Source organism: Eriocheir sinensis, chromosome 60 (assembly GCF_024679095.1).
Source record: "Eriocheir sinensis breed Jianghai 21 chromosome 60, ASM2467909v1, whole genome shotgun sequence".
NCBI lineage: Eukaryota > Metazoa > Arthropoda > Malacostraca > Decapoda > Varunidae > Eriocheir > Eriocheir sinensis.
Window position 1 is genome coordinate 11,167,469 of NC_066568.1, and position 12,500 is coordinate 11,179,968.

General features: G+C 44.6%; 1 protein-coding gene across 1 annotated transcript in view; it reads left to right on the top strand.

Moving 5' to 3' along the window:
* Positions 1-12,500, top strand: part of LOC126985966 (synaptic vesicular amine transporter-like) — a 75,154-nt gene that overhangs the window by 34,366 nt on the left and 28,288 nt on the right. The window contains exons 4-5 of the mRNA XM_050841578.1: positions 2,249-2,344; positions 5,796-6,054. Of these exons, the coding sequence (XP_050697535.1) occupies positions 2,249-2,344; positions 5,796-6,054 (355 nt within the window). The remainder of the gene's footprint in view (positions 1-2,248; positions 2,345-5,795; positions 6,055-12,500) is intronic.

Here is a 12,500-nt window from a genome sequence, read left to right on the forward strand (position 1 = left end):
GCTGCCCCCCCGGAACTCGTTTTTGATTCGCTTGGACGGCTTCCTCTGGAGTCCGGGTTGATGGGTGGTCTTCAGGACAGCATGTGGGTAGTTTTAAGCCACTCGACGGTGACTGAAAAATCCGAGGTGGTAACGTGGGGATTCGAACCCGCGTCGTCCATCACGCGGTGAATGTGGGCCCAGTACGCTACCAGTTCAGCCACCGCCTACGCTTATCAGCTGACGAGTGGAAACAGAGGATGGTTAAGAGAATATGGAAAGAATAGAAAAAATGCTGTTTACCCTATATGGCCATCTGCCTGACGAAACAAGGTTAGAAAATATGGAAGGTTTATTTACATTTCTCAGCTGACGAGTGAAAATAATTGTAAAAGAGGAGGGTGAAAAAGTAAAGGAAAGATATAGTTTGCTTACACTTGCAGTAATCAAATATATGAGGTAATCAAGAAGTCAGCACGGATGGAAGGTATGTTTACACTTATCAGCTGACAGGAGTAAAGAAAGAAGGAAAGTGAAGCAAAGGAAACGAAAAAGACAGTTTCCTCAATAACCATTCCGTTCATGTAAACAAAGAAGTAAACACGTATGGCAATGTTTGTTTACGCTACCTAGCAAAAAAGTGTAAACAGTCATTGGACAACATTATACAAAAATTTGTTGACAGATATAACCTTGTAAATGTGGCGTGAGAGAGAGAAAGAAAGAAAGGAAAAATATGTTCAAAGAAAGAAAGAAAATAAGAAAGACGCTGATTGCATGGTAATAAATATGGTATAAAAATCAAAAGAAAAATAAGAAAAGGGAAACTGACAAAAGGAAGAAGACAAAAATGGAAAAAAAAAGAAAAAAAAAGAAAAAGGACAAAAAGAAACATATTGTATAAAGATACTAAAAGATACAGTAAAAGGAAGCAAGAGGTGGAGGAGCAATGTTTACAGAGATCAGGTGAGTGGACAAAATAAACACCCAGTAGTGATTTTTTGGCAATGATCAGCTGAGTGGGAGGTGTCAAGGCTTGGTGCAGGCAATGTAAACAGTGTGAGAGGCAATGGTGGTGGTGGTGGTGGTGATGATATATTGGTGATGGTCGAGAGAAGAAGTAGGAGAGGTAGGAGAAAGAAGAGATGAAGGTGGTGAAAATAGAAGAGAAGAAGAGAGGAGAGGGAAGGAGGAGGAAGAGAAGAAGAACAAGTAACCGCGGTAGGAGGAAGAAAAGGGAAAAGAGGAGGAGACAGAAGAGGTGGTGGTGGTGGTGGTGGTGATGGAGGGGAGGAGGAGAAAAAGGAGGAGGAAGAAAGAAGAAATAACAGAAGTAGGAGAGAGAAGAGGAGGAAGTGGAGGAGAAACAGGATATGGAGAAAGAAATAAGAAGAGTAAGAGAAACAAGAGGAGAGATGGAGATGGTGGTTGGTGGTGGCGGTGTTGGTGTGGGGGGGAGGGGGGAGAAGGAGGTGAAGGAGAAAGAAGTAAGAGGGGAAGGAGAGGAAGAAGAGGGAAATGAAGAAGATAGAGAATAGAAGGTAGAATAGAATAGAAGGTAGGGAGAGAAGATAGGATGGGAAGAGGAGGTGGTGGTGGTGGTGATGGTAGTGGCGATGGTCGAAAGGAGGAGGTGGAGGGGAAAGAAGAAGTAGATGGGGAAGGGGAAAGAAGAGGAGTAGGGGGAGGAGAGAGAAGATACAATGGGAGGAGGAAGAAATGGTGTGGTGGTGGGGGGGGGGAGGTGATCATGATGGTGGTGGTGGTGGTGATGGTGGTGGTGGAGAGGGAGGAGGGGAGGGGGTAGCGGAGACCAAATGGATTCGTTAATTAAGAGAATATTGCACTAATGGCCCGACTCCAAGGAAATCACGTCATCCACTTACGACTGAAAGATGTAGGTATATGAATATTCTCTCTCTCTCTCTCTCTCTCTCTCTCTCTCTCAAGAAGTTAAAAATAATATTACGAGAAAAATATAACTGAAGATGATGACGGTGATGATGATGATAAGGAGGAGGAGGAGGAGGAGGAGGAGGAGGAGGAGGAGGAGGAGGAGAAAAAAAGATGAAACCAAAGAAAAGAGGAAGAAGAGTAAAAGTACCTAATGAAACAAGCAATAATAATAATAATAATAATAATAATAATAATAATAATAATAATAATAATAATAATAGGCAAACATTGAATACTATAAAAACATTATTATAAACTGATAAATGTACTAACTGAACTCTCTCTCTCTCTCTCTCTCTCTCTCTCTCTCCAGGACCTAACCGCTGTCCGTGCCGCGAGGAGGGGGGGCAGGGGGGGGCGGGGGGCGGGGGGCTACACCCCTCCCGCCTTCCCTTCCCCTTCGACACAGGTAAGTCTTAATTAACCTGTCTACCTCATCTTCCTCCTCCTCCTCCTCTTCTTCCTCTTCTTCTTCGTCGTCCTTCTCCTCCTCCTCCTCCTCCTCCTCCTCCTCCTCCTTCTCAGTTGTCATATATATAGCGACCTATTTTTTCCGCTATAGTTTGACATACAAACTCTTATACGTACACACACACACACACACACACACACACACACACACACACACACACATACATACAGTAGATACTTTTTGTGTGTTTTCTCTTTTTTCTATACTCTTATTTGTGTTATATTATAGTCTGTTCAAACCAAGTGTTCCTCTGGCGCTTAAGCTAGGTATTAAGCTTCCCCGGTTTAGGTGGCTTCCTCTCTTGCTCTCATGGCTGGTGTCTGTCAATCACACGTGTTCTCGTGCTACATGTGTATGTATCATTTTCTTTAACTAACCACTGATACATGCTAAACGGTAGCATTTGTTATCATTACACTCAGATTGTAGAGTTCACATATGTCTGTAGTAATAGTTGTAGTATTAGAAGTAGTATTAGTAGTAATAGCAGCATCGGCACTCGCACTCCATTTCTTCGTATTTAGTAACAAAACAATATTGTTGTTTGGTATGTAAAGTTTCCAACAGATTTTTGGAACCTACACAAAAAAATTTGCGTAATTATCAATAGTTAGTTCAGTTCAGTTAGTGCTACATCTACCACCAGCAGACTTATCAGCAGAAGGTTTTTCAATAAAGTTCCACCAGACTGCCGCCAACCTTAAGCTGCCAACAAGACAGTGTCACGCTGGGGACCGTTACCCGGGCAGCGACGCGGTAAACTCTACGGACACAGCCAGGCACATCTACATTACATTTCTCAGCGACTCCCGTGAGGTTCAATGCGTACGCCGCGGATGTATCCTGGAGGACATTGTTATTTCACATCACTCTATAAGTCATGTGTTGGCAGGGCGAGTGGTGAGCACGCTGATCATTGTTCGTATCATAACGAGCTCTTGTTTCCCTCGCAGCCACTCCCTCCCCGCTCCCTGTTACATCTGACTTATCTGCCTTTATCACATATTTTACATTAGTTCTTGATTAGTAACAGAAGGAGCGGAAGTAAAGGAACCACGCGAAGAGAGAAGAATGAGAATGAGAGAGCTGAAATAAATTATCAAGTCTTTCTTAAAGGAGCCATGAAGGCGTGAGTGTCTGGAGCAGCCCTCACGCCGGCGCTAACAGGAAGCGGCCAGCGCCCACGGCCAGGCGCGCGCAGCTGTCATGTAAAAGACGTGAGCAGAGGCAAATAATTTAGACACTGTTGCACGAGAACATGTGTGATGGACAGTCAACCTCCGTGACAGTGAAAGAACAATTACAGCCTATTACGAGGGGCCTAAAAAATGTCCCCTAGGTGCCAGAGGAACACTTCGTTTGAACACACTGGAGTTGTTTGTTTGTTTTCGACCTTCTTTGCTTCTTTTCTTTTTGGTTCGTGATACCCCCTCCCCCCCCCCCCACCAACCCAAACACACACACACATACACGCACACTTTTCCTTACTCCTCTTTCATACGTTCCATTTTCTCCATTTCCTTTTAAAACTTTCTACCTATACTTTTTTTCCTATAAATTCATCGATCCTACACACTTGTTTTTTTGCTTCTTTTCTAACTTTCCTTTTTTTTCCTTATATTCTCCGCGCCGCAGTATTGACAGACACGCCCATTACCTCTCTTTTTTGTGGTCTATTTTTTCCTCAACACTTTCATTAACTACTAAATATCCTGGGAAACGAAGGGAGGGAGGGAGGGAGGAAGTGGGAGGGAGAGAGGGAGGAAGGAAGGAGGGAGGGAGAGGAAGAAAGGGGAAGGGAAAGGAAAGAGGGAGAGGGAGAAACTGGGAGAAAGGGAGGGAGAGAAATGGAAAGGGAGAAAGGGAGAGGAGGGAGGGAGGAAGGGAGGAGGGAGAGGGCAGAAAAAAGGAGACGAAGGGAGGGAGAGGGAGAAAAAGAAAGAGGAAGGGAGAAACGAAGAGAAATTGAAGAAGGAGGGAGAGGAAGGAAGAGAGAGGGAAGAGTGGAGAAAGAAGGGAAGGAAGAAGGGAGGAAAAGAGGGAGAGGGACACGAAGGGAGGGTGGAGGGAAGAGGAAGGTAAAGGAAGGGAGGGCAATAGGGAAGAAGGAAGGGAGAGAGGAAAGGAAGAGGGAGCGCGGTAGGGAAAGGGAGGAAGGAAAGGGAGAGAAAGGGGGAGGTAGGAGAGGAAAGGGAGGAGGAAGGGATAGATGAATGAGGAAGGGAAGGAGGGAGGGAGGGAGAGAGGAAAGTAAGAGGGAGCGCGGTAGGGAAAGGGAGGAAGGAAAGGGAGAGAAAGGGAGAGGTAGGAGAGGAAAGGGAGGAGGAAGGGATAGATGAATATATCTAGGTCACTGAAAACTGTTACATGTTAAGACGTGTTTTGGTTGCGAGGTTTTGATTTCTCTCCTTCCCTTCCTCCCTCCCTCGTCCATTCCTTGCCTCCTCTTTATCTCTATCTTCTCCTCAATTTATCATTCCTTCGTTCGTTTATCTTCTCTCCTTCAATAATATTTCTCCTCCTCCTTCAATCTTTTCCTCCTTCTCTCTCTATCTCATTTTTTCCCTCTCCTCATTCGCTCATATTTTCCTTTCCTCTTGTTTTCTTACTTTTTTCCTTCCCTTTTCTCCTTTCCATCTTTTCCCTTCTCTATATCTTTCTCCTCTCCTCACTTTCTCATTCTCCTTTCTCTCTTCTCTTCTGTTTTCCTTCTCGTTATTCCTTCAATCCTTTTTCTCCATCTATATTTCCCTCCTTCCCCATCTTTCTCCTCTCCGTAATATATCTCATTCTTTTTCTCCTTTTCCTTTCCCTCTCTTTCTTCCATCCTACTCCCGTTCCTCTTCCTCCCTCCCTCCCTCCCTCCCTCCCTCACTCACTCACTCACTCACTCACTCACTCGCTCACTCACTCACTCACTCAATCGCACTTTCCAATACGACTGCAAATCATTTCCTCTCTTCCCGTTCCTTCCTTCCTCTCTCTCTCTCCCTCTTTTTCATCTTCTCCCTCTACCTTACTTTCATTCTTTCTCTTTCTTCCTTTTTATCCTCTCTTTCTCCTTCTCCCTCTCTCTCTTTGTATCTCTCTTTCTACCTCTCTTTTTCCCTCTTTCTTCCTCTATTTCTCCTTCGCCATCATTTTTTCTACCTCCTTCTCTTGCTCTTTCCCCTCTCTTTTCTCCCTTTCTATTTCTCTTCACTTTCTCCCGCTCCTTTTTATCTCCTTTCCCCTATCCTCTCCCTCTCCTTATGTTTCTCCCCCTTTCTGTATCCTTTTCTTCCCCTCACCTTATCCTCTCAATGTCATTCTCTCCCTATCCCCATCCTTCTCTCCCTATCCTTCTCTCCCTATCCTCTTTTTATCTTTTCTCCCTCCCCCCCACCAGGCCAGGACGGCAGACTGACGAGCCCCGCCATGGAATTCCTGAAAAACGCCTCGATTGCCAACAAGCCCCCGCCGCCGCCGCCGCCTCTGTCCTCCGCCGCCGCCCCCGCGCCCACCGAGGGGGGAGGAGGGGGGCAACGGTACGTCAAGATGAACCACGAGGACCTGGTCAACGAGAACGTGGAGGTGGGCCTGCTCTTCTGCTCCAAGGCGGTGGTGCAGCTCATCACCAACCCCTTCATCGGACCACTCACGCACAGGTAAGATTAACACACACATGGTTTGCCTTTTACACCAGTCCCGTTCATTAATCATCTAGTTACATTATCTATTTTGAAGTACCTGTTCAATCCCTTTCACATCTACCTTCTGAATCCCCTTGACATCTCCACCAACCCCTTCGTCGGCCCACTCAAGCACAGGTAAGATTTTGACACCTGGTTTACGTTTCACGCATCTCCAGCTCCTTCGTCACCTAAGCGCCCCCCCCCCCCCCCCCCCCCCAGTATCGGGCAATGCTGGAATGGCAAACACTGTTAATGAATCCATTTCCAATACGCTCGTTTGGGGAGGCGGTGGATGAGTGGTTAACATCCCGGCGCCGCGTCCAAGGACGAGGGTTTGCGTCCCGCCCGCAGCCATAAGCTGGAATTTTTCAGTCACAGCCGAGTGGCCTAAGACTACCCACATGCTGTCCTGAAGACCACCTATCAACCCAGACTCTAGATTGTCTCGAAAAGAGGATCAAAGATGAGCTCCGGGGGGCAACATGGGCCAAGTAAGATGGGGCCACCAGGAACACTTGCCTATGCCACAACAGGCGGAGGCCGACCATCAGGCCCCATCAATTAATCCTACCGGTGACATAGGCATAAACATATAAAAAAATCAAAAATAAACGTTTGGATGGCGGGTGGCATGCACGGGGGAGATGGTATCATGAGCGGGGACACCATCGAATGCCCTTGCCTGCCCAGCCACACGATGGAGCGGCCTTTGTTCGTTTCCCGGGTAATGTTTGGCGGGACAGACTCGGATACCAGAGCTCAACCTCACCTGGGTCGCTTGCCCTCCGTCTGTCATGCATTATTACCTTGCTGCTCTTTGTTACGTCTGAGTGTACATCATCACACGGGAACTGCCTGATAATGTGGAGGAGACTACTCAACACTGGTCAAGGGAGCAGCCCTTCCACTAACATTCACAGCCTAATAAACGGGCCTGTCCTCACGACCAAGCTCGAGGGAAACCCCGACCCTCGGAAACTTTCGCATCTTTAACGGGCGGGCACAGTAGTGTGGACGGGGCCTTAAAACATTCTCCTATAACGCACCTCCATCCCTTTTCAGTAGTCCCCTCTAAACATTTAAGATATGAACTTATATTACACGTCTCACAGCTGCACCGTTCTCTAATTACATGGATATTTCCGGCAACGCAACCCCAACTCCTTGAAATAGTCACTCACACGCAGGTGAGCTAGCCACACACACATGCTTAACCTCAACGTTATAAGTGCTACCGTCCACAGCAGGTAAGAAAGCGGAAGAAAGGTGTTGGGGAGGAGAGAGGAGAGATAATATTAGATGCTTAAAACAAAAAAACAGCCATGAGCGAAATATTCAAGAGACGAAACATCTGATGCGGTCTCCTGCCGTTCACGAGATAGATAAGGCCCCGCGTTGATGCTAAATAACAATGAAAATAATAAACTGCTCTCCTCACACACACACACACACACACACACACACACACACACACACACACACACTCACAGAGCCAAAGTAAAGCGAAAAGTAAAAGCTAACAAAATGATAAAAGAGAAATGTCTTGAAACGAAAACTAACATAAAATAAGAAAATAAATTACTGACCTTAAAATTAGAACCTTGCATATAACATCACACACACACACACACACACACACACACACACACACACACACCTAAATTACTCCTGCGTGGATGCACTTAACTGCCGGGTAATAAAAGGCAGGTTAATGTCCTTCTCCTGAGGGCGAGCACACAGGTGGGCGAGCACGTACCTGGAAAAAGAAATAGTAGTAGTAGTAGTGGTGCTAATAATAATAGTAGTAGTAGTAGTAGTAGTGATGACATGTCGAAAATGTTCTTAAAAAATAAATAAATAAAAAGAAGAAGAAGAAGAAAAAGAAGAAAAAGAAAAAGAAGAAAAAGAAAAAGGAAAAAGGAAAAGAAGAAGCAGAAGAAGAAATAGAAGAAGATAAAGAAGAAGAAAATGATGAAGAATGTTAAAACGAAAAAGATGAAGAGGAAGATAATTTTACTGAAGAGAACACTGAAAATTAGGAACAAGATGCACAATAACAAGAATACCATCAAGAAGAACAAGAATATGACCAAAAAAAAAAAAAAAAAGAATTAGAAGATAAAAAATAATAATAATAACCACTTCATTTGCCAACTTGATTTTAACATACTGGAATACCATACTTCACTCTTCATTCTAATCTCATATCCCCTGTCTATCTATCTATCTATCCATCTATCTAAATCTATCTATCTATCTCCCTCTTCCTCCCTCTCTCAATCTTCCTTATCTTAATACCATTCCTCTCCCTTTTCTCTCCCTCCTGCCATCCCCATTCCTCTCCCTTTTTATACCATCTCCTCACGCCTCTCCCTCATCCTAATGCAAGACTTCATCCTTCTTTCGGCTCTTTCATTTTTATTATTGTTTTTATTATTAGTTATATTTTTCTTCTTCTTCTTCTCTCTCTCTCTCTCTCTCTCTCTCTCTTAATTAACGAGTCATTTAGGAAGCCAATTAGCAAAGGGTCAGGGGTCATTAAGGGGTCACGGAGGTCAATAATACTCTCTCTCTCTCTCTCTCTCTCTCTCTCTCTCTCTCTCTCTCTCTCTCAGGGTCACAAGTCGAAGTTAAAGCTTATTACAGCAAGTTATCAAAGTCTCTCTCTCTCTCTCTCTCTCTCTCTCTCTCTCTCTCTCTCTCTCTCTCTCTCTCTCTCTCTCTCTCTCCATTTTTCTCTTTCTTTTTCCTTCCCTTCCCTTTCCTTCCCTTCCCTTCCCTTCCCTCCCTTCCCTTCCCTTCCTTTCTCTCCCCTTCCCTCCCACCTTCCTCCCTGATCTTCACACTTCCTTCCTCCCTCCTTCCCTCCCTTCCTTCCCTTCTTCCTTAACCTTTCAACACCATTCTCTCTCCCTCCCTCCCTTCCTCCTTTCCTCCTCTTGCCCTCCCTCCCTCCCTCCCTCCTCTCATCAGTATTCGGGAGAGAAGGGAGGAGGGAGAGATTTTAGGGCGGAGGAGGTATGGAGGGAAAAAGAGAGGAAAGATTGGTGAGGAGAATTTGAAGGGAAGGGAGGGAGGGAGGGAGGGAGGGAGAGAGAGATGGAGAAAGAAATGAGATACGTGCTGGAGGAATCATAATTGTGTGTGTGTGTGTGTGTGTGTGTGTGTGTGTGTGTGTGTGTGTGTGTGTGTGTGTGTGTGTGTGTGTGTGTGTGTGTGTGTGTACTTTATTTCCTTCCTATTATATTTTCCTCCTTTTTTCATACTTTGTTCCCTTCTTTACATTTCTCATTTTCTCCCTTTTCTTTCCTTCCATTCCTTATTACCTTTCTTTTACTTACTTACATATTTTCTTTCCTAAGTTTATTTTCATTTTTTTCTGCTTTCTTAATTCTCTCTCTTTTCCCTTGTACACTTATGCCAAATCGTTTTTTTCCTTCCTTTCTTCTTTTTCACAATGTTTTCTTGCCTTCTTTCCTTCTCCCTTTCATCCTTTCCCTCTTCTCCTTTTTCTCTCCTTCCTTCTATGTTATTTCCTTCCTTCTTTATCTCCCTTTTCTTCTTTCTTTCTCATAGTTTTCTTTTCCTTCTTATTCCTTCCCTCTTCTCCTTTTTCTTTCCTTCCTTCTTTCTCTCCTTTTTTTCCTTTCCTTCTCTTACTTTTCTTTTCCTTTCTTCCTTTTCTCTTTGCTTTCCTTCCTTCCATCGCTCCATTTTCTTTTCTTCTTTCCTCTTCCTTCTCTCTTCTTCCTAATCTTTCCTCCCTTACTCCCCTCTCTTTCATTTCCCTCCCTACTTCTCTCTCATTTCTCTCCTTCCCTCTTCTTCCTTCTCATTTCTTTCACTTCTCTCCGTTTCCTTCCCTTCCCTCCTTCACCTTCTCAATCCTTCCCTCTTTCTCTCCCTTTCCAATATCTCCCTCTTCCTCTTCCTCACCCTATTTCTTCTCTTTCCTTTCATCCTTTCTCTCCCTATTCCTACATCCCTCCCTCCCTACCTCCCTAGCCTATTTCCTATCTCCATCTCCCTTCCTTCCTCTCTCTCCTTATTTCCTTTCTCCCTTCTTCCATCTCTCCCTCCTGCTCTCCCTCCCTCCCTCCCTCCCTCTCTCTCTCTCTCCCTTCCTACTCGGACATCCAATTAGGGAGGACTGATAATAGATCTCTCTCTCTCTCTCTCTCTCTCTCTCTCTCTCTCTCTCTCTCTCTCTCAAAAGTGCGAGAAAATTTTTTAATTACTTCGCTTCTGAGTCATTAGAGAGAAAGACGTTATGATGATGGTGATGATGGTGGTGGTGGTGGTAGTGGTGGTGGTGGTGGTGGTGGTGGTGGTAGTGGTGGTGGTGGTGGTGGTGGTAGTGGGGGTGGGGGTGGGGGGGAGGGGGGGAGTGATAATAATGAAAAGTAAGAGTTAGCGAAGAAAAAGAGGAGGGGGAAGAGAAAAGGAAGAAGAAGAAGAGGAAGAAAAAGAAGAAAAGAAAAAGGAAAAAGGAAATGAAGAAGAACAAGAACAAGAAGATCAAAAAGAGGAAAAAGAAGAAACAAGAGCAAGAACAAGAAGAAAAGAAGAAGAAGAAGAAGAAGAAGAAGAAGAAGAAAACAAACAGAAGGAAAAGAAGACGAAGAATGAAGGAAATAATGCGTCCATATATTCTCACCCTCCTCTTCCTCCTTCTCCTCCTCCTCCTCCTCCTCCTCCTCCTCCTCCTCCTCCTCTTCCCTTCATAACCCGCTAAAATGAGTGCCACGAACCTCATAATATGGAAAGGGCGGCGTCCCTTCCCATAAAAAGAGGAAGAGGAGGAGGAGGAGGAGGAGGAGGAGGAGGGGAAATTTGGGAAGAAGTATGGAAAGGAAGGGAAGGGAAGGGAAGGGAAGGGAAGATAAGAGAAGGAAAGGGAAGGGAAGGGAAGGGAGGGAAAGGAAGGGAAGGGAAGGGAAAGGAAAGGAAGGGAAAGAAAACAAATGAAAAGAGAAGGGAAAGAAGAGAAGAATGTAAAAGAAAAGGAGGAAGAGGGAGGAGAAGGAGGAAGAGGAGGAGGGTGAACCATGGGAAGATGAATGGAGAGGAAAGGAAGAAAAGGAAGAAACGTAGGGAGGGAAGAAAAGAAATTAAGGAAAGGAAAGGAAGGATAGGGAGTGGAAGGAAAGAGAAGAGAAGGAAAGAGAAGAGAAGAAAGGAAAGAGAAGGGAATAAAGAAAGAGAAAATAAAGAAGCGAAAAAAAAAGGAAAAAGAAAGAAAAAAATTATGAAAGGAAAATGGAAGGAAAAGAAAATGAGGGAAAAAATGAGGAGGAAGAAGAGGAAAAAAAGGGAAATAAACGAGAGAGAGAGAGAGAGAGAGAGAGAGAGAGAGAGAGAGAGAGAGAGACGGGCGGGGTCAGCTGGAATCCTGGAATAGTTGGAATTCCCGACGTTCCAGAGGCAACAAGTGGAGGGAACCTGTTGAATGAGAGAGAGAGAGAGAGAGAGAGAGAGGGAGAGAATATTGAGTAGAGATGGACAGGCAGTGATATGAAAGTACTCTCTCTCTCTCTCTCTCTCTCTCTCTCTCTCTCTTGTCTCACACGAATATTGGCCTTCAGTGTCTTCCTTTAGAGATGATGGAGAGGGGGAGAGAGGGAGAGAGAGAGGGAGAGAGGGAGAGGGAGGGAGAGAGGGAGAGAAAGGGTGGAAAGGAGAGGGAGAGAGGGGGAGGGAGGGAAGGAAAGTGAGAGAGTGACACTTCAATTATAGATGTGTGTGTGTGTGTGTGTGTGTGTGTGTGTGTGTGTGTGTGTGTGTGTGTGTGTGTGTGTGTGTGTGTGTGTGTTCGATAATGAAGCGAAAATTTGTTTGTCGTATTCACCATAAAAGTTTTTTTTCTTCTTTCTTTTCCTCCTCCTCCTCCTCCTCCTCCTCCTCCTCCTACTCCTCCTCCTCCTCCTCCTCCTCCTCCTCCTCCTCCTCCTCCTCCTCCTCCTCTCCTCTTCTTTCCTTATTGCTTCCTTACTTTTCTTCCTTTCCTTATCCATTATTTTGTACTCTAACGTAATAATAATAATAATAATAATAATAATAATAATAATAATAATAATAATGATAATAATAATAATAATAATAATAATAATAATACCAATAATAATACACTAAACTTCTTACTAATAGTACTCCTGCTATTACTACTTCTACTACTACTACTACTACTACTACTACTACTACTACTACTACTATTGCTAAGGCCTTGAACAAACAACAGTATATCAAAAGCTCATCAACGTTTTATTACATTATGTCCTACCCTCCCTTCCCCTTCCCTTCCTTTCCTTCCTTTCCTTCCCTTCACTTCACTTCTGCTTCCCTTCACTTCCTTCACTTCCTTCCTTCCTACACTCTCCTATCCCTACTCTATCCTTACTGTTCATTTTCCCACACTCCCC